The 19,308-nt window shown below is 43.0% G+C and overlaps 2 protein-coding genes and 1 long non-coding RNA gene across 5 annotated transcripts; 1 reads left to right on the forward strand and 2 right to left on the reverse strand.

Annotated features, from left to right (window-relative positions):
• Positions 1 to 8,909: 8,909 nt before the first annotated feature.
• On the reverse strand, positions 8,910 to 11,512 carry LOC125969387 (uncharacterized). The gene is made up of 3 exons (XR_007481533.1): positions 11,392 to 11,512; positions 10,779 to 10,935; positions 8,910 to 10,520 (listed from the first exon to the last, which is right to left on the reverse strand). It is a non-coding gene; the product is annotated as an uncharacterized lncRNA (long non-coding RNA).
• Positions 8,947 to 12,458, forward strand: nuf2 (UF2 component of NDC80 kinetochore complex). Its single transcript, XM_049721338.2, has 13 exons — positions 8,947 to 9,096; positions 9,429 to 9,503; positions 9,761 to 9,837; positions 10,066 to 10,127; positions 10,202 to 10,299; positions 10,479 to 10,552; positions 10,859 to 10,952; positions 11,031 to 11,093; positions 11,163 to 11,300; positions 11,414 to 11,554; positions 11,770 to 11,945; positions 12,123 to 12,258; positions 12,330 to 12,458. Exons 1-13 carry the CDS (start codon positions 8,974 to 8,976, stop codon positions 12,438 to 12,440), a joined length of 1,368 nt encoding a protein of 455 aa, XP_049577295.1. The 5' UTR covers positions 8,947 to 8,973; the 3' UTR covers positions 12,441 to 12,458.
• A 1,462-nt stretch (positions 12,459 to 13,920) lies between these two features.
• Positions 13,921 to 19,250, reverse strand: znf207b (zinc finger protein 207, b). 3 transcript variants are annotated; one of them, XM_049721335.1, is made up of 11 exons: positions 19,085 to 19,250; positions 18,487 to 18,613; positions 18,270 to 18,408; positions 18,018 to 18,194; positions 17,847 to 17,919; positions 17,678 to 17,739; positions 17,168 to 17,307; positions 16,892 to 16,972; positions 15,472 to 15,723; positions 15,098 to 15,212; positions 13,921 to 14,655 (listed from the first exon to the last, which is right to left on the reverse strand). In XM_049721335.1, exons 1-11 carry the CDS (start codon positions 19,123 to 19,125, stop codon positions 14,504 to 14,506), a joined length of 1,359 nt encoding a protein of 452 aa, XP_049577292.1. In that variant the 5' UTR covers positions 19,126 to 19,250; the 3' UTR covers positions 13,921 to 14,503. The 3 variants fall into 3 exon arrangements, with proteins under 3 accessions (XP_049577292.1, XP_049577291.1, XP_049577293.1); XM_049721334.1 differs by having other exon boundaries at positions 15,056 to 15,212; XM_049721336.1 differs by lacking the exon at positions 16,892 to 16,972 and having other exon boundaries at positions 15,056 to 15,212.
• Between the last annotated feature and the right edge of the window lie 58 nt (positions 19,251 to 19,308).

Genomic DNA, 19,308 nt, shown 5'->3' on the forward strand with positions numbered 1-19,308 from the left:
ATAGAAAATTTGCAACACAGTTGCTCGTGTAACCATAAAGCCATACATGTCCCATGCACTGAGAGCAAGGCTTCCATAGGGTAGTGGTTAGTGCTCTGGGCTTTCACCCCAGCGACCCGGGTTCGAATCTCAGTGGGACCAAAAAATTTTTCACTGATCTAGTCGCTTGTGAGCTGCTCCATAAAACCATACATGTTCCATGTACTGAGAGCAAGGCTTCCATAGGGTAGTGGTTAGTGCTCTGGGCTTTCACCCCAGCGACCCGGGTTCGAGTGGGACCAAAAAAAGTTAGGGCTAGGTTTAGAGCTAGGGTTGGGGTTAGAGCTAGGGTTGGGGTTAGAGCTAGGGTTAGAGCTAGGGTTAGGGCTAGGGTTAGTGTTTGAGCTAGGTTTAGAGGTAGGGTTAGAGCTAGGGTTAGGGTGAGGGTTAGGGTTAGAGTGAGGGTTAGGGTTAGAGTTAGTGCGAGGGTTAGGGTTAGAGTTAGGGTTAGGGTTAGAGCTAGGGTTAGGGTTAGAGTTAGTGCGAGGGTTAGGGTTAGAGTTAGGGCGAGGGTTAGAGATAGGGCGAGGGTTAGGGCGAGGGTTAGGGTTAGAGCGAGGGTTAGGGTTAGGGTTAGAGTTAGGATTAGAGCGAGAGTTAGGGTTAGTGCGAGGGTTAGGGTTAGGGTTAGTGCGAGGGTTAGGGTTAGAGGTAGGGTTAGGGTTAGAGTGAGGGTTAGAGCTAGGGTTAGAGCTAGGGTTAGGGTTAGAGCTAGGGTTAGGGTTAGAGCTAGAGCTAGGGTTAGGGTTAGAGTTAGTGCGAGGGTTAGGGTTAGAGCTAGGGTTAGGGTTAGAGTTACTGCGAGGGTTAGGGTTAGAGCTAGGCTTAGGGTTAAGGTTAGAGTTAGAGCTAGGGTTAGGGTTAGAGCTAAGGTTAGGTTTAGAGCTGGGGTTAGAGCTAGGGTTAGGTTTAGAGTTAGTGCGAGGGTTAGGGTTAGAGAGGGCGAGGGTTATGGTTAGAGCTAGGGTTAGGGTTCGAGCTAGGGTTAGGGTTAGAATTAGAGTGAGGGTTAGAGCTAGGGTTAGGGTTAGAGCTAGGCTTAGGGTTAAGGTTAGAGTTAGAGCTAGGGTTAGGGTTAGAGCTAAGGTTAGGTTTAGAGCTGGGGTTAGAGCTAGGGTTAGGTTTAGAGCTAGGGTTAGAGCTAGGGTTAGGATTAGGTTCGTGTTAGAGTAAGGGTTAGGGTTAAAGCTAGGGTTAGGGTTAGAGCTAGGGTTACAGCTAGGGTTAGGGTTAGAGCTAGGGTTAGGGTTAGGGCTAGGGTTAGAGTGAGGGTTAGGGTTAGAGTGAGGGTTAGGGTTAGAGCTAGGGTTAGGTTTAGAGCTGGGGTTAGAGCTAGGGTTAGGGTTAGAGTGAGGGTTAGGGTTAGAGTTAGTGCGAGGGTTAGGGTTAGAGTTAGGGTTAGAGTGAGGGTTAGGGTTAGAGCTAGGGTTAGGGTTAGAGCTAGGGTTAGGGTTAGAGTTAGTGCGAGGGTTAGGGTTAGAGTTAGGGCGAGGGTTAGAGCTAGGGCGAGGGTTAGGGTTAGAGCGAGGGTTAGGGTTAGAGTTAGGATTAGTGCGAGGGTTAGGGTTAGAGTGAGGGTTAGGGTTAGAGCTAGGGTTAGGGTTAGAGCTAGGGTTAGGGTTAGAGTTAGTGCGAGGGTTAGGGTTAGAGTTAGGGCGAGGGTTAGAGCTAGGGTTAGGGTTAGAGTTACTGCGAGGGTTAGGGTTAGAGCTAGGGTTAGGGTTAGAGCTAGGGTTAGGGTTAGAGTTAGTGCGAGGGTTAGGGTTAGAGTTAGGGCGAGGGTTAGAGATAGGGCGAGGGTTAGGGCGAGGGTTAGGGTTAGAGCGAGGGTTAGGGTTAGGGTTAGAGTTAGGATTAGAGCGAGGGTTAGGGTTAGTGCGAGGGTTAGGGTTAGGGTTAGTGCGAGGGTTAGGGTTAGAGGTAGGGTTAGGGTTAGAGTGAGGGTTAGAGCTAGGGTTAGAGCTAGGGTTAGGGTTAGAGCTAGGGTTAGAGCTAGAGCTAGGGTTAGGGTTAGAGTTAGTGCGAGGGCGAGGGTTAGGGTTAGAGCTAGGGTTAGGGTTAGAGTTACTGCGAGGGTTAGGGTTAGAGCTAGGCTTAGGGTTAAGGTTAGAGTTAGAGCTAGGGTTAGGGTTAGAGCTAAGGTTAGGTTTAGAGCTGGGGTTAGAGCTAGGGTTAGGTTTAGAGTTAGTGCGAGGGTTAGGGTTAGAGAGGGCGAGGGTTATGGTTAGAGCTAGGGTTAGGGTTCGAGCTAGGGTTAGGGTTAGAATTAGTGTGAGGGTTAGAGCTAGGGTTAGGGTTAGAGCTAGGCTTAGGGTTAAGGTTAGAGTTAGAGCTAGGGTTAGGGTTAGAGCTAAGGTTAGGTTTAGAGCTGGGGTTAGAGCTAGGGTTAGGTTTAGAGCTAGGGTTAGAGCTAGGGTTAGGATTAGGTTCGTGTTAGAGTAAGGGTTAGGGTTAAAGCTAGGGTTAGGGTTAGAGCTAGGGTTACAGCTAGGGTTAGAGCTAGGGTTAGGGCTAGGGTTAGAGTGAGGGTTAGGGTTAGAGTGAGGGTTAGGGTTAGAGCTAGGGTTAGGTTTAGAGCTGGGGTTAGAGCTAGGGTTAGGGTTAGAGTGAGGGTTAGGGTTAGAGTTAGTGCGAGGGTTAGGGTTAGAGTTAGGGTTAGAGTGAGGGTTAGGGTTAGAGCTAGGGTTAGGGTTAGAGCTAGGGTTAGGGTTAGAGTTAGTGCGAGGGTTAGGGTTAGAGTTAGGGCGAGGGTTAGAGCTAGGGCGAGGGTTAGGGTTAGAGCGAGGGTTAGGGTTAGGGTTAGAGTTAGGATTAGTGCGAGGGTTAGGGTTAGAGTGAGGGTTAGGGTTAGAGCTAGGGTTAGGGTTAGAGCTAGGGTTAGGGTTAGAGTTAGTGCGAGGGTTAGGGTTAGAGTTAGGGCGAGGGTTAGAGCTAGGGTTAGGGTTAGAGTTACTGCGAGGGTTAGGGTTAGAGCTAGGGTTAGTGCTAGGCTTAGGGTTAGAGTTAGGGCGAGGGTTAGGGTTAGAGCTAGGGTTAGGGTTCGAGCTAGGGTTAGGGTTAGGGTTAGTGCGAGGGTTAGGGTTAGAGTTAGGGCGAGGGTTAGAGCTAGGGTTAGGGTTAGAGTTACTGCGAGGGTTAGGGTTAGAGCTAGGCTTAGGGTTAGAGCTAAGGCGAGGGTTATGGTTAGAGCTAGGGTTAGGGTTCGAGCTAGGGTTAGAATTAGAGTGAGGGTTAGAGCTAGGGTTAGGGTTCGAGCTAGGGTTAGGGTTAGAATTAGAGTGAGGGTTAGAGCTAGGGTTAGGGTTAGAGCTAGGCTTAGGGTTAGGGTTAAGGTTAGAGTTAGAGCTAGGGTTAGGGTTAGAGCTAGGGTTAGGTTTAGAGCTGGGGTTAGAACTAGGGTTAGGTTTAGAGCTAGGGTTAGGGTTAGAGCTGGGGTTAGGATTAGGGTTCGTTTTTTTTTTTTTTTTTTTTTAAAAACTAAGGTTAGGGTTAGGGTTCCATACACGGTAGTATTTTTTTTAAACTACCATTTATGGTAGTTTTTTTTTTATTTATTTTTTTTTTTAAACTACCATACACGGTAGTTTTTTTTTAAACTACCATTTATGGTAGTTTTTTTTTTTTTAAACTACCATACACGGTAGTTTTTTTTTTTAAACTACCATTTATGGTAGTTTTTTTTTTTTTTTAAACTACCATACACAGTAGTTTTTTTTTTAAACTACCATTTATGGTAGTTTTTTTTAAACTACCATTTATGGTAGTTTTTTTTTTTTTTAAACTACCATACACAGTAGTTTTTTTTTTAAACTACCATTTATGGTAGTTTTTTTTTTTTTTTTAAACTACCATACATGGTAGTTTTTTTTTTTAAACTATTTATTTAAACTAAACATTTATGGTAGTTTAAAAAAAAAAAAAAAAACTACCATAAATGGTAGTTTAAAAAAAAAACTACCATAAATGGTAGTTTAAAAAAAAAACTACCGTGTATGGTAGTTTAAAAAAAAAAAACTACCATAAATGGTAGTTTAAAAAAAAAACTACCGTGTATGGTAGTTTAAAAATAAATAAATAAATAAAATACCATAAATGGTAGTTTAAAAAAAAAAACTACCGTGTATGGTAGTTTAAAAAAAAAAACTACCATGAATGGTAGTTTAAAAAAAAAACTACCGTGTATGGAACCCTAACCCTAACCCTAGTTTTTAAAAAAACAAAACAAAAAAAACGAACCCTAATCCTAACCCCAGCACTAACCATTTATGGTAGTTTAAAAAAAAAAAAAAAAACTACCATAAATGGTAGTTTAAAAAAAAAAAACTACCATAAATGGTAGTTTAAAAAAAAACTACCGTGTATGGTAGTTTAAAAAAAAAACTACCGTGTATGGAACCCTAACCCTAACCCTAGTTTTTAAAAAAACAAAACAAAAAAAACGAACCCTAATCCTAACCCCAGCACTAACCCTAACCCTAGCTCTAAACCTAACCCTAGCTTTAACCCCAGCTCTAACCCTAACCCTAGCTCTAACCCTAACCCTAGCTCTAACTCTAACCTTAACCCTAAGCCTAGCTCTAACCCTAACCCTAGCTCTAACCCTCACTCTAATTCTAACCCTAACCCTAGCTCTAACCCTCACTCGAATTCTAACCCTAACCCTAGCTCTAAACCTAACCCTAGCTCTAACCCCAGCTCTAAACCTAACCCTAGCTCTAACCCTAACCCTAGCTCTAACTCTAACCTTAACCCTAACCCTAAGCCTAGCTCTAACCCTAACCCTAGCTCTAACCCTCACTCTAATTCTAACCCTAACCCTAGCTCGAACCCTAACCCTCACTCTAATTCTAACCCTAACCCTAGCTCTAAACCTAACCCTAGCTCTAACCCCAGCTCTAAACCTAACCCTAGCTCTAACCCTAACCCTAGCTCTAACTCTAACCTTAACCCTAACCCTAAGCCTAGCTCTAACCCTAACCCTAGCTCTAACCCTCACTCTAATTCTAACCCTAACCCTAGCTCGAACCCTAACCCTAGCTCTAACCCTCACTCTAATTCTAACCCTAACCCTAGCTCGAACCCTAACCCTAGCTCTAACCATAACCCTCGCCTTAACTCTAACCCTAAGCCTAGCTCTAACCCTAACCCTCGCAGTAACTCTAACCCTAACCCTAGCTCTAACCCTCGCCCTAACTCTAACCCTAACCCTAACCCTCGCACTAACTCTAACCCTAACCCTAGCTCGAACCCTAACCCTAGCTCTAACCCTAACCCTCGCCCCAACTCTAACCCTAAGCCTAGCTCTAACCCTAGCTCTAACCCTAACCCTCGCAGTAACTCTAACCCTAACCCTAGCTCTAACCCTCGCCCTAACTCTAACCCTAACCCTCGCACTAACTCTAACCCTAACCCTAGCTCTAACCCTAACCCTCACTCTAACCCTAACTCTAACCCTAACCCTCGCACTAACTCTAACCCTAACCCTCACTCTAACCCTAACCCTAGCTCTAACCCCAGCTCTAAACCTAACCCTAGCTCTAACCCTAACCCTCACTCTAACCCTAACCCTCACTCTAACCCTAGCCCTAACCCTAGCTCTAACCCTAACCCTAGCTGTAACCCTAGCTCTAACCCTAACCCTAGCTCTAACCCTAACCCTAGCTCTAACCCTAACCCTAGCTCTAACCCTAACCCTTACTCTAACACGAACCTAATCCTAACCCTAGCTCTAACCCTAGCTCTAAACCTAACCCTAGCTCTAACCCCAGCTCTAAACCTAACCTTAGCTCTAACCCTAACCCTAGCTCTAACTCTAACCTTAACCCTAAACCTAGCTCTAACCCTAACCCTAGCTCTAACCCTCACTCTAATTCTAACCCTAACCCTAGCTCGAACCCTAACCCTAGCTCTAACCATAACCCTCGCCCTCTCTAACCCTAACCCTAACCCTAACCCTCGCACTAACTCTAAACCTAACCCTAGCTCTAACCCCAGCTCTAAACCTAACCTTAGCTCTAACCCTAACCCTAGCTCTAACTCTAACCTTAACCCTAACCCTAGCTCTAACCCTAACCCTCGCCCTAACTCTAACCCTAACCCTAAGCCTAGCTCTAACCCTAACCCTCGCAGTAACTCTAACCCTAACCCTAGCTCTAACCCTAACCCTAGCTCTAACCCTCACTCTAATTCTAACCCTAACCCTAGCTCGAACCCTAACCCTAGCTCTAACCATAACCCTCGCCCTCTCTAACCCTAACCCTAACCCTTGCACTAACTCTAAACCTAACCCTAGCTCTGACCCCAGCTCTAAACCTAACCTTAGCTCTAACCCTAACCCTAGCTCTAACTCTAACCTTAACCCTAACCCTAGCTCTAACCCTAACCCTCGCCCTAACTCTAACCCTAAGCCTAGCTCTAACCCTAACCCTCGCAGTAACTCTAACCCTAACCCTAGCTCTAACCCTAACCCTCGCCCTCGCACTAACTCTAACCCTAACCCTAGCTCTAACCCTAACCCTAGCTCTAACCCTAACCCTAGCTCTAACCCTAGCTCTAACCCTAACCCTAGCTCTAACCCTCACTCTAACCCTAACCCTACCTCTAACCCTAACCCTCGCACTAACCCTAACCCTAACCCTCGCACTAACCCTAACCCTCGCACTAACCCTAACCCTCGCTCTAACCCTAACTCTAACCCTAACCCTAACCCTCGCTCTAACCCTAACCCTCGCCCTAACCCTAACCCTAGCTCTAACCCTCGCACTAACTCTAACCCTAACCCTAGCTCTAACCCTAACTCTAACCCTAACCCTCGCACTAACTCTAACCCTAACCCTCACTCTAACCCTAACCCTAGCTCTAACCTTAACCCTAGCTCTAACCTTAACCCTAGCTCTAACCCTAACCCTAGCTCTAACCCCAACCCTAGCTCTAACCCTAACCCTAGCTGTAACCCTAGCTCTAACCCTAACCCTAGCTCTAACCCTACCTCTAACCCTAGCCCAAACACTAACCCTAGCTCTAACCCTAACCCTAGCTCTAACCCCAACCCTAGCTCTAACCCCAACCCTAGCTCTAACTTTTTTTGGTCCCACTCGAACCCGGGTCGCTGGGGTGAAAGCCCAGAGCACTAACCACTACCCTATGGAAGCCTTGCTCTCAGTGCATGGGACATGTATGTTTTTATGGTTACACGAGCAACTGTGTTGCAAATTTTCTATGATAAAATTTTTTGGGTCCCACTGAAATTCGAACCTGGGTCGCTGGGGTGAAAGCCCAAAGGCTTAACCACTACCCTATGGAAGCCTTACGCTCAGTTCATAGAACATGTATGGTTTTATGGTCACACGAGCAACTGTGTTGCAAATTTTCTATGATAAAATGTTTTGGTCCCACTGAGATTCGAACCTGGGTCGTTGGGGTGAAAGCCCAGAGTACTAACCACTACCCTATGGAAGCCTTGCTCTCAGTGTAAGGGACATGTATGTTTTTATGGTTACACGAGCAACTGTGTTGCAAATTTTCTATGATAAAATTTTTTGGGTCCCACTGAAATTCGAACCGGGGTCGCTGGGGTGAAAGCCCGAAGCACTAACCACTACCCTATGGAAGCCTTGCTCTCAGTGCATGGAACATGCATGGTTTTATGGAGCAGCTCACAAGCGACTAGCTGAAGACTCCACAGCAGATGTCATCACAACACGTTGTGTACACGAACACCTAGCAAAGTACAATTTAAAATGACACTTTCGAAGTACCCAAAGTTAAACTTACAAAAGAAAACCCATAACAAATAAAACTTACACAAGAAGAGCCTAACGTGGCACTTGACAGCTGTCAGTGTCAAATGCAAAATGTAAACAAGGACCATGTGAAAATTAGGTCAATGCAATCTCCGGTTAGAATATGTTATTTTGTAGGTATTAACAAGTAGAATAGTTTTAAATTAGTCACAATTATTTAGGCAGATAATTATGGGATATTTTGGTACACTACACGAGGTAAAAAAAAAATAAAATGCATGATTAAGCTGATTTTTATGTTTTAATTGGCGAATATAAAAACAAGGAATAAGACGCCAGAAGCAAATTTCAAACCAGCAATCTAATGTGAAATTGCAGTAGATCTATTGGATAACAATATTTAGGCGTATATAGGTATACACGTTATTTAAAAACGACTATAAGTGTTATACTACGATACAAATGTTTACCAGCTCAGTGGCCTAAGAGGAGAGTGTCCGCCCTGAGATTGGGAGGTTGTGGGTTCAAACCCCTGCCGAGTCATACCAGTGACTATAACAATGGTACCCATTTCTTCCCTGCTTGGCACTCAGTGTAAGGGGTTGAAATGGGGCCCCCCCTGCTGCTCACGATCATTGGGACTTTTGGCACTCAGTGTAAGGCAGGGGTGTCCAAGTCCAGTCCTCGAGGGCTACATTCCTACATGTTTTCCAAGTTTCCCTCGTTAAACACATCTGATTCAAATGATCAGTTCTCACACTGAAGCCGAGCGCTACATACGCTTCGTCATATTTCCTTGTCTTAGCTTTTGCGTAACTCGATTCTCTTATCTGTCTCTCTCCGCCGTTCTTTTCAACCCTGTTAAATATTTTCCCATGGTGCCCCACTGCACTTTCCTGCTATGTGCGTATGTTGAACGATTCGTTTGAACGAGTCTTTTGAGAGAACTGATTCTAAAGATTCAGTTCACTTAAAAGAACTGTAATGCACATCACTAAGTAACTGTGTTAAATACAGCGTTTAGCCTATCATCCGACACGCTAGGCGGAGTAAAGAAACAACAGCGAGCCGCAGCAGTAAAAGAAGAAGAAAAAAGAAACGAAGAAGAAATTGAAATTTCAGGCGCCATTTTTGCGGGAGATTTGTACTAGTGGTGGCCCGGTTTTTTTGTTTACACGAAGACTAAACAGCAATGGCTGAAAACGCCTTTCCCGTTCACCCGGTGGATGTGGTGGTGAGGTTTTACAAAACAGAAGTCCTTCTTGGCGAAGAAGCAAAACATTTCAACAAGAGCGATCTTGCTCCGTCTCCAAAGGTACCTTTGTGCGCTCTGAATGACTCCTAAGTGTTAAAGGAGCGTGTCAAAACATGAATAAAATGACAGCTTACTTTAGGCTACTACTGCAAAAGTTAAATGCAGAAATCGGAAAAATAATTAGGGAATTACTAATTACTAAGTTACTTTTGTAATGGCCAGAATTATGTGTTTTGTTTTTGACTAAAAGTGGGCGTTTACTTCCAATGCACTTTAACCTCCTTGAATTGCCTAAGTCGTGTGGAAAAAGTTTGATTTGTCGTGTTCATTATTTTTTGGCCTGCATTTTAGAAGCTTATTCTCCGCCCCCCCCCCCCTTCCTTTCTTTCCAGCCAGAAGCAGTGCAATTACTCTACATGAGAGTACTGCATCAACTCTTTCCTTTCAGAGCTGAATGCCACTCAATGGTTAAGTATTGTTTCTACAGTAAGATGGTCTCAATGTCCCTTCTTCAGTTTTATCAAATTTCATCTATATTGGGAATTAATTGATTTGTTGTGGATTAAGGTCAGACTTAAGTGACAGCATTTCGTCAGTGACACAAATTCCCAAAAAATGTAGTGCCCGTAATGTCACTCATAATTTTGGGGCCCTTCCTAATCTGAATATTTAGCTCAGATTGCAGTTTTGCAGAAATGACTGTTTAATATCCATTTTCCAACAGGTTACATTTGTGGAAAACATTCAGTCCCCTGAATCTTACGAGGGGGCAACTGGCATCCTCTGCATCTGCTCACAAATGTGAGTTTTGGTTTAAATATGAAACTGCGTAATCAGTGTGCTCAAACTCAAACGTTTTTTCTTAATAATTTGCTCTTGGCAAACTAAAGTAGCCATAATATTGGTATGATGCTGTAAACACAATGCATACAATTTGGTGAAAATCAAGCATTTCTAGTAAAATTTCTTGTGTTGCTCTTGCATTTCTTCTACTTTCTTCTCATTATACATGACATCATCTTTTTGTAGGCAGCAGTTTCTGCCCATGTGTTTGGTGTATGACTTCTCACTGAATGACCTACTAGCACCAAGTAAGTTTTAAATAGATTTTTTTTTCTATTCCTGATCAATACATTTATGAATTGTAACCGGATATCTTTTTCAGAGAAACAGCGAACGCTTTCTATTTTGAGCGCCATCATGAACTTTCTTCAATTCAGAAAGCAGAGAATCGATGTGATGTCAGCAAAGGAAGCCAAGTTTGTATGTGATATTGATCAAAATATTTTTTGCTTTGAAAGTGCAGTGACTTTTCTTGCAAGGAGTTTAGTAGGCCGCAAATTATGATCCTAAAACACTGTATTCATTTTAACACTCATTTGCTGGGGTTTGTTTTACCGAGGACGTAAGCAATGGTTAGCTTATGACTGTGTTTTTGTCAGAGGGCGGCCTTAGACATGCAGCAGACTCTTGCCAAAGGAAACCTGGAAGCAGAAAAAAAAATTAAAATGCTGAGGTAAGTCTTGAAGTAAACATGCTTATGCACAGTACAGGTCACACATTTGAACCATTCTTCACTTTAGCAACATTAATTCAGTTTGTAAGAATCACACTGTCGTAATTTTTTTCATACCTTGATTGGCGCATGCAATAATTCACATTAAAGCTGAAGTTTGAAATTTTCAAGTTGATTGCAAGATTTGAGTGAAGACTCACTTTACTTCCACATTATGTGAACTCACCTAGCGACTCCCTGTGAACAATGAAATTGTTGAGCTGTCCAGGGGTCTAAAGATGCTTTTATTTTTTTACACTTATTCAGGACCATTCCACCAGAGCAACAAGCGGAGGCTGCTAAACTGGAAGCTGCCCTCTCGGAACTGCACGCTACCACCGCACCTTTGTTAAACGAAGTAGTAAGTGGTGACGGCGTTCACCATAGCATTTGTTTTACTGTCAGTCAAGGTAAAATGAAACTGGTTATCTACTTTCAGAAAATTAAAGACGACGCAATTACAGAGTGGAAATGTCGAATCGCTGAGCTTACAAAGAAACTGGTATGAGGGGTCTTGTAATCTACTGATGATGCTTCTATTTGAGATGATCGAATGTTCCTTTTTTTTTAGGCCCACGTGAAGGTGGATATAAACACCGTGAAGGAGGACATGAACAAAATCAAGTCTCAAATTGTTGAGTCGCCGGAGGAGTTGCAGATCCAAATGGAGAGAATGAGGGAAAATATCAATGACATAAAAAGCTCTTTAGTGAGTGAACATTGAAGTTGTCTGGCAGCCAATATTAGCCGCAAGTATCGAATCAAGTTCAAATTGTTTTTGAGAACTGTTTCATACTTACATGTATGCGGTGTTCACATTAGGCAAAAACGGATGGGGATGTTGTGGAGCTTCAAAACATGGTCCAGAGAATGAACCGCACAGACATGGAGATGCAGCAAATGTACAATTTGTTGCTAGATCTGGAAATCAGCATGAATGACAGAAAGCAGCAGGATGAGGAGGTATGCACATTTTGATGCAAAGCCGATATAACAACTTCACCTTCGGTTGCATATAATCAAAATCTAGTCTACCAACAATTTTTTTTCTATAAATATTTTTTTTAAAAATGCAGTACATGTTAAACATTTTAATCATGTGCAACCATTTTTTGATGAAACTGTTTCGTGCTTTGGAGTTCAAAAAAACATTCATTTTTCATGTGCACGTTATGCAGTACAAGCAGCTTGTTTCTCAGTGTGAGAAAAAGCAGAAGGAGCTGAAGGAGCTGTGCAAAGAGGAGGAGCTGCTTAAACGAACTCTTGACAAAAAGCTGGACCGGGAGGTCAAAAATAACATCCTCAGGCAAAAGAAGAAAGCGATCAAGGAGCAACATATCAATGATGTATTGGGGTATGCAAGCAATCTTATACTATATATCAACTTTGCAATTAGCCCACTGCATTTAGTATGAGCGGGAATGCTTGATCTGTAGACATGTCTAATGTGATGCGTGTTAGAGGTTGATACTTTTTGTGATATGTAAATTAATATACTTTTTGCGTTGTTTTTGGTCCAACTATAATCCAGAGAGTGGAACCAAATAGGTCAGAAACGTGAGGAAAAGGTAGATGAAATCCAAGGGCTTTCCAGAGAGAATCAGCAGCTGAAAGTTGAGATCCAGAGCCTGACAGGCACCTGCAGCCAACAAACCAAGAAAGCTCAGGTATGACCACAAGGATAGTTTTATTCAGTGTGACTTTGTAATTGGCTTCTGACATTCTTTTCTGTCTCCAGGCTATGTATGACACACTGGCAACTGCTATGGATGAGATGGACAGGAGAATTGAGATGATGATCTTAAATATAAAAGAAAATGCCACGAAGATGTTGGCAAGTTTCCAATAAAGTTTGCATTTAAAAATGGTTGGGGTTTAATGTATTAATTCAAAATGTATGTTACACGTCTACATGAGTTAGCGTCTAACCTAGAATGTTTCTCAGCAGTTAATAAAAGCATTCAGCAGTAGGTAGCGTCTTAAATATTCATGCTGACTTGTTGGTTCTGTAATAAAATATTATAGATGTGTGTATATTTTTCAATGACAATACATTGTTTCACTGAGACTTGGTATATTAGGCAGATTCAATCTGTCTGCAAACACTGAGCATTGATTGGTTATCCAGTTAAGCACACAAGCAGAATAATGGCATCACTTTCATAATTTATTTGTGAATGTTACAAAACAATGGGTTTGACACACACACTGCTGCCAACACTCTACAGGGGGTGTCAAACTTTAGTCCTTGGGGGCCACATTTTTACAAGTTTCCTTCCTACAGCTGAAATGGTTCTACAGTTTTTGATGAATGATAGCGAGGCAGTAAGAGGGTTGGCTCAGAGTCTTAAATTTCTAAGGACACAAACTATTGTCCAGGTGGTAGTAGCAGTTTTCCACCTGGAAATCCAACTGAACAGTTTTTCATCTTTGTTATTGAATCTTATCTTCTAATACTTTTAACTCCTGCTTTAGTCTAAAGATGTTATTTTGTTTACTTACCATGCAAGTCCATTCCGTGACTGTACAATTAACTTCAATTAGCAGTTCATTGGTCTGTGCCGTCCAATAAACTTTCAACCATAGAGCATTATGAAATGAAATACAGAAAAGTTGTACAGTACAGACCCACACTACACAGAATAGCGGGTACTTACTGGGGTTTAAAGGCCTGTAGTGCCAGACACTCGTACAAGGCTGAAAAGTGGAGTGGGGGTTGCTACAGACGACAAACACATACAAAGCAGTTAAGTAATCGGAGGGATCTTTTTAATCCACAATAATTGTTGACAAAGTCCTTAAGAACTCAACCAACCTGATCGAATGCCTGCCCAGAAGACAGGCGGCTAACATGACAAATAGACAAGAAAGCAATTTTAGTAACCCGGTATACGCATACTGCAGTAAATAAGGCTAGTTGCAGATCATTTTTGGTAAGAGAAAAAAAAAAAACAAGGTCAGGTTAAATATGCTTCCAATTAATTAAGTTCTAGCTGCTATTTGCTGCAGTTCCTGTATTACTGGGTGTTACAGGTGTTTGGCTTAAAGCACAAAGTGTGTGTAGGTCCTCAACATCTTGGAAGTCATTTCTATGGCAATTTTTCTCAGGTTATTATGTCATGCATAGTTAGAAGCCACAAGTTGACCATCTTCATTCAAGTCCAATAGCCTTTGGTTAACATCAATATTCAGTCTATTAGAATATGATGTCATCCTGATGGATGACACCAAGAAGTAGCGATGGCCAACTTTGTGTTGCGATTCAAAAATACAAGACTTGGTACAAACCTTTGTGACTCACCTTCACGCACGTCACAACAAACCAGCACTGCGGTTTTAAGGTGGATTTTATTACAACAGCTTGATAAAACATTACAAAGGATGCACACAAAGACCATTTTAAGCAGGAAATACTAAAACAAACCTGAAATAAGAAGAAAGCTAGACTTATGAGCCACAGAAAGTACATAGTTGGAATCATCACCGAAACCCTCACCAACCAAGGTTGGGGACGCAAGTCCAACAGCATCTAAGCATGCTGTGAGGGCATCGAGTGATCTACAAAATCAACAAAAAAAAAACAAACCAATATATGTTTTACAGGATAAACTTGCCTTTGTAATGGGGTTGGTACGTTCATGTAAGTCCAGCAGCTTCAACAGAAATATGACTGAGTTTAACACACTTCACCCCTAAGAACCTGAGTGAAACCTACGAGGGGAAAGAATTTTATCTCCACAAGTGATCAAATGAGAAAAGAAGCTTGTGTGGTAACATGAAATGTCCATGTGTTGCCAAGAACAATTACATCTTCGCCACCGCAGCAGGCCTTACTGCTCTTAGGTCAGAAAATGCACAAGGATGAGAGAAAGGTATGAACCTCAAACCTAATGTTGTGGCTGCTTTGCCGCTTCAGTAGCGCCCGGCGGGAGACATGACGGGCGGCCTCATGCCCATGGGAGGGCCTCCCTGGAAAGGGGGCACCAGAGGAGGACCCTGCCCAAATGGAGGCATCCCTCCAGGCATGTAGCCTGGCATGCCCTGCGGGGGAGCACCATATTGACCTACAGAGAACACACAGGAGGGAGAGATTGGTGTTCAGCAGAAATTTCTTTTAAATGTCACATGCCATACTATTTTTTGATGTCCTTATCAGGATTATTTAGAAGATAATTTAGGGTGGAAATGGCCAGGATGCAATTTTTCAACCAATTCCGTAAAGATGAGACTCAAAATTATTATTTACTTTTTTAATTACATGTGAGTAAAAGTTATGTTCCTTCATTGGTGATGTGGCCTGAATTTATTCTTGAGTCACATAAAAAAAAAAAATTAAAAAAATCTGCATCAAATCAATGCAGATGGCAGTAAGTGAGCGTTGCTTCTTGTGCTATGTGACAGCACAGTACAAGTACACAACCTCATAACGCCTAATCTGGGTGTGAAAAGCGGTGGTCTTCTAACCGTGCATGGGATGCCTCATGCCAGGCTGCTGTGGTGGCAAACCTTGCTGCGGGGCCATCATGCCGCCGACAGCTGCCGCCGGGGGAGCAGCCGCATGGGCCTGAGCTGTCCTGGCTAAGAGACGTTGGTAACGGGGCAACTGGGCCTTCAGTTCCTCCTGTGGGGAGGGACAGGACACAGAGCAGCTATTTAGATTTCCAGAAACATTGCTGTCTCCCTTTACAGCATGAATTTCCACAAAAGCAAACGAGCGAGGCCAACTAAAAAAAAGCTTTGAATTTTCTGTGGATAAACGCTTCGATTAACATGCATTTACAATACTTTACAAGTCTCCCAAAATGGATTACGTATATTGTTATATGCATCAGTCATTACTTACTGTGCAAAGGGCAAAAAAGAGAGTTCAAGCAACTTACCAGCGAGATATCCTCATCAGGGTGGATCAACTTACTAGTTGCACTCGTGGCGGACAGGGTGGCAGGTTTAGTGGGCACTGTGGCCGGGGCTTTGGCCACAGTGCTGCTAGAGGGGTTAGAAGAGGAAGTGGAAGCGGAGGAAGAGACAGAGGGTTGGGTATATGCGGGGAATGTTGCTTTGGGCGGGTCTGAGGAGGCTGCGCTGGCGCTGTGGGGGTTTGCTGCGGCGGCTCCTGAAGCACTTTGCTGGGCCTGCGCGGACAACAGGTAAATAAATGAACAATGAACAGCACAACAGCAACCCGCTACGGACTTCACAGAGTACACAAAGCCACCCTAACATTCCAGATCGAACAGCGCTGACGTGAACCCCCGCTGCATCGTGGTTCGTGCCCACTTTCAATTTTTTTTTTTTCAAACAACGAAAGGCAGGATTATTTTACGGCTGGTCTGAATAAGAACATCCTCCACTTTCTCATCACCAAAAGGGAAATCCGCCAATCAAATAATGCTGCAGATAGGTACGATGATAAGCTCTTGTCTAAACCGCAGGATTGAACCTACTGCGGCTGGCTATGTCTAGAATGTATCCCTCACGAGAAACAGGGGTCCACTGTATTTTATAATGTGTAACAATTCTTGGATTGAATTTCGATTCCATTTTTGGATGTGCAACAATGAATGGAGGCATACATTTAGAATTCAATGCCAGATAATTCATGCAAGTCTAGAAAGGGCAAGATAATGCAGACACATTATCGATGTGCATCATTGTAGGGCTGGGCGATTACGGAAAAAGTACACTAAATTATTTTGACTGGTATTGAAACAGCCATTAATAATCAACTTCTCTATGGGGTTCAAAACTTCATGTTTGATCAACTACAAAAATTCAACAACAAAAAAAAACAAGCACAAAATAAATTTGCATCAAAGTAAAATCTAGTAAAAGTAGAATGTCGCAACTCAATTAGCTGTGCCACTCCAAGTATTTGCGTGTGAATATTCCTTATTTGAAGGAATTTCATTCTCAGAATCTGTCAAATGGATTTTACCACTGACAGGTAGAATTAGCACAGGCGATGCTTCAAATATAAAGTACGTCTTATATTTGAATATACAATGTGTAAGTCGTTAAATTGTGCGGACTTGACTTCCCCTTTAATTGTTTTTATATTGGAAATTATTTTTTGGCGAATTGCCCAGCCCTAATTGTTAGTCCCAAAAAACTCATGCATTAGAATGAAGATGTTGTCTGGGCTTATTATGTGGCTGCCGGTCTTACCTTTGCAGCAAAAGTGCAATAAAAACACTGTTAGCAATCTGGCTGGGTTTCAATTAAAGTTAGTGTCTGTGTGTTTTTTGGGGGGAATAGGGGCATGCATCTAGATGCCAGCCACAGTCTGATCTGTGAGCGTACTTGTGGGGTGTTAGGAAAGGGCGGCTGAGAGGAGGCAGACTGTTGGTCTGCAGGTGGAGAGGAAACAGCTGCTGTGCCCATCTGCAGCATGGTGAAAAGGAGATGACAGCATCGGCATATCAAGAGTTTGGAACATTACATATAGCAGCGGGTGAAGTGCAAACGAGTTGTACGCGAGTAATGGCTCAAAAGTCCCTTTACGTTGCAATCACATAAAGAGAAATACATTTCGTGGAAGTGAGGCTGAAATACAAAGATGCCCTGCAGGGTTCCCACCTGTGCCGCACTTGGGAAAAGAGGCTTGGAGACAGCGGGCTGGGCCGCCGGTACCGTTGGTCGACTGGGTATGACTCCTGCTACGGGGGCGGGGCTCATGTGGGGCATCCCTGGCCTGGGAGCCATGTGCGGAGGCATTCCTGAGACCCAAGAGTAAAGCTTTAGGAGATTTGAACAATATTCATTGTGTAAATTCAAAACTCATTTTCATCTCTGAGGATCTTCTTTGCTGACACGCAATACTGGATAAATCATTTTTTGGTATTCAGAGTGTACTGTGTGTGGCTTTGTGTTGTAATATCTAGCAAAATATAGATTTTCTTTTCATAGCTCCAAGCTGTAAATGCTTCAATCAAGACTTGTGTGAAAATTGTGCATTTAAGACAAAGCCTAAGGATGCTGGTCTCCTGTTAAAATCTACTCAAAGATTAGAAAACCTTGTAGGAGCAGACGCCTATAGTTGAGCAAATACAGTAAAGTAAAACCTTTCTACGCTTCAAACAAACTAACCTGGCGGCATCCCAGGCATGCCTGGCATCATGGGAGGCATCATCCCACCCATTGGCATCATTCTGAAAAAGACATTTAATTGAGTAACTGGCATTCCCAGCGACTTTCAAGGACAGCAAAAAAGCTGCTGTATTATCCAACAAAAAATCATCCAAGATTGAACTGGTACCCTGGAGGCATGCCGTGCATGGGAGGCATTCCGTGCATCATGGGCGGAACACCTGGCATCATTGGAGGCATTCCTGTAACAATAACGAAAAGAGCATTTATAAAAATGATTGGAACGACAAATGGAGGCTGCGCATATTTTTATGACCACTTTTAAGTTGGTCTCCTCAACCTTGATATCCACCAGGCGGCATCCCCGGTCCCCCACCAACAGGGGGGATCCCTGGCTGTGCCATGGGAGCAGCATAGCCTGTCTGAGGTGGCACTCCAGACACCTGCGGCACCGATGGACCTGGTTCATCATCGTCGTCATCGTCATCCGAGTCATCTGGGTTTTTCTTTTTGCCATCTGAAAGAGTCAAATAACAAAACAGTGTAGGGATGTATATCGCTATGATCAATTAAGCACTTAAATAACACAAACCTTGAGATTTCTGTTCTAACGTCCGTCTCCTCTCTTGCATGTCTTTGTCAGGAATCCCCTCCATACCATAGATCTCAAGCTCAATGTCTGTTCTTCCAGGAATTGCATTTGGCACACTGTCAATAGTCTCTTTGTGTACCTGTAATGCATCCAAAACAAGCTGATGCGAATCACAAGATAAGGACAATTTATTTAAAGTGATAAAAAGCCAACCCACCTGCATGCAGTGAATGGCCAGGCCGGGGCCTGTATATAACTTCTTGTGGCAAATGTGGCATTTAAAATGCTTTGCCTTTTGGTGCTGGATGAGGATCTTTTCATCGTCAAAATCTCGATTGCAGTACCTTAGAGAGGGGACTTAAGGAATGTTCTCGTATTACGTAAAAGAAACGAAACCACATTGTGCAAAGCGGAAGAGACCCTCTGCTTTGTTTCGAACAGTTGTTAAACCATTACACGTTTTAGCGACAAATCTGGATTTATCTTAAAAAGTAATTTGAACGCGACGTCAAAGCGCCAACAGTCCACGACGTGTTGAATCCTCAGGCGACAATGCTAGGCTAACATATTAGCTAGCATTGGTTAGTTATGTAAATACACGAAAACAGATTAATTTCACTTATTCACAACTGGGACAAAATTACGCAGTACTTATAAATAAAACGACTCGGCAGCACAAAATGACTTAAATGCAGCATTAGTTATCTTACGCAGCCATAAACGTCCGAGCTAGTTTAGGCCTGTCTTTTGTCAGGCTAGGTCCGAATTATTGCGGCTTGTTCCTTCCCGATTTACGTTTCCATTCAAACGGATACCAGCACCAAGGCTTCATCTGCTTCTTCTTCTTTCGCCCCATGGTTGTAATGAATACTGAAAAGTAAGTTGTAGTCTCTTAAATTCTTATTATCTGTTTGACAACAGCATGCTGTAATTCAACCTCAACGCCGAAAATGGCGCCTAATGCAGGAAGTAGAAGCGGTAAGTTTCGAACGTGACGTCACACACAAAAATGACGCACCTAATTTACGCCTTAAGTACT

The sequence above is a fragment of the Syngnathus scovelli genome, chromosome 5 (genome assembly GCF_024217435.2).
Source record: "Syngnathus scovelli strain Florida chromosome 5, RoL_Ssco_1.2, whole genome shotgun sequence".
NCBI lineage: Eukaryota > Metazoa > Chordata > Actinopteri > Syngnathiformes > Syngnathidae > Syngnathus > Syngnathus scovelli.

Bases quoted from the DNA above. Each gene is read 5' to 3' on its own strand.
- znf207b (XM_049721334.1), bottom strand. From the start codon at position 19,125: ATGGGGCGAAAGAAGAAGAAGCAGATGAAGCCTTGGTGCTG. The intron at 17,308-17,677 runs GTTAGTTTGTTT...CTTGGGTCTCAG, and splicing joins CATGCCTGGGATGCCGCCAG to GAATGCCTCCGCACATGGCT. The intron at 14,656-15,055 runs GTTAGAAGACCA...TGTTCTCTGTAG, and splicing joins CATGAGGCATCCCATGCACG to GTCAATATGGTGCTCCCCCG.
- nuf2 (XM_049721338.2), top strand. From the start codon at position 8,974: ATGGCTGAAAACGCCTTTCCCGTTCACCCGGTGGATGTGGTGGTGAGG. The intron at 10,128-10,201 runs GTAAGTTTTAAA...TATCTTTTTCAG, and splicing joins GAATGACCTACTAGCACCAA to AGAAACAGCGAACGCTTTCT. The intron at 10,553-10,858 runs GTAAGTCTTGAA...ACACTTATTCAG, and splicing joins AAAAAAATTAAAATGCTGAG to GACCATTCCACCAGAGCAAC.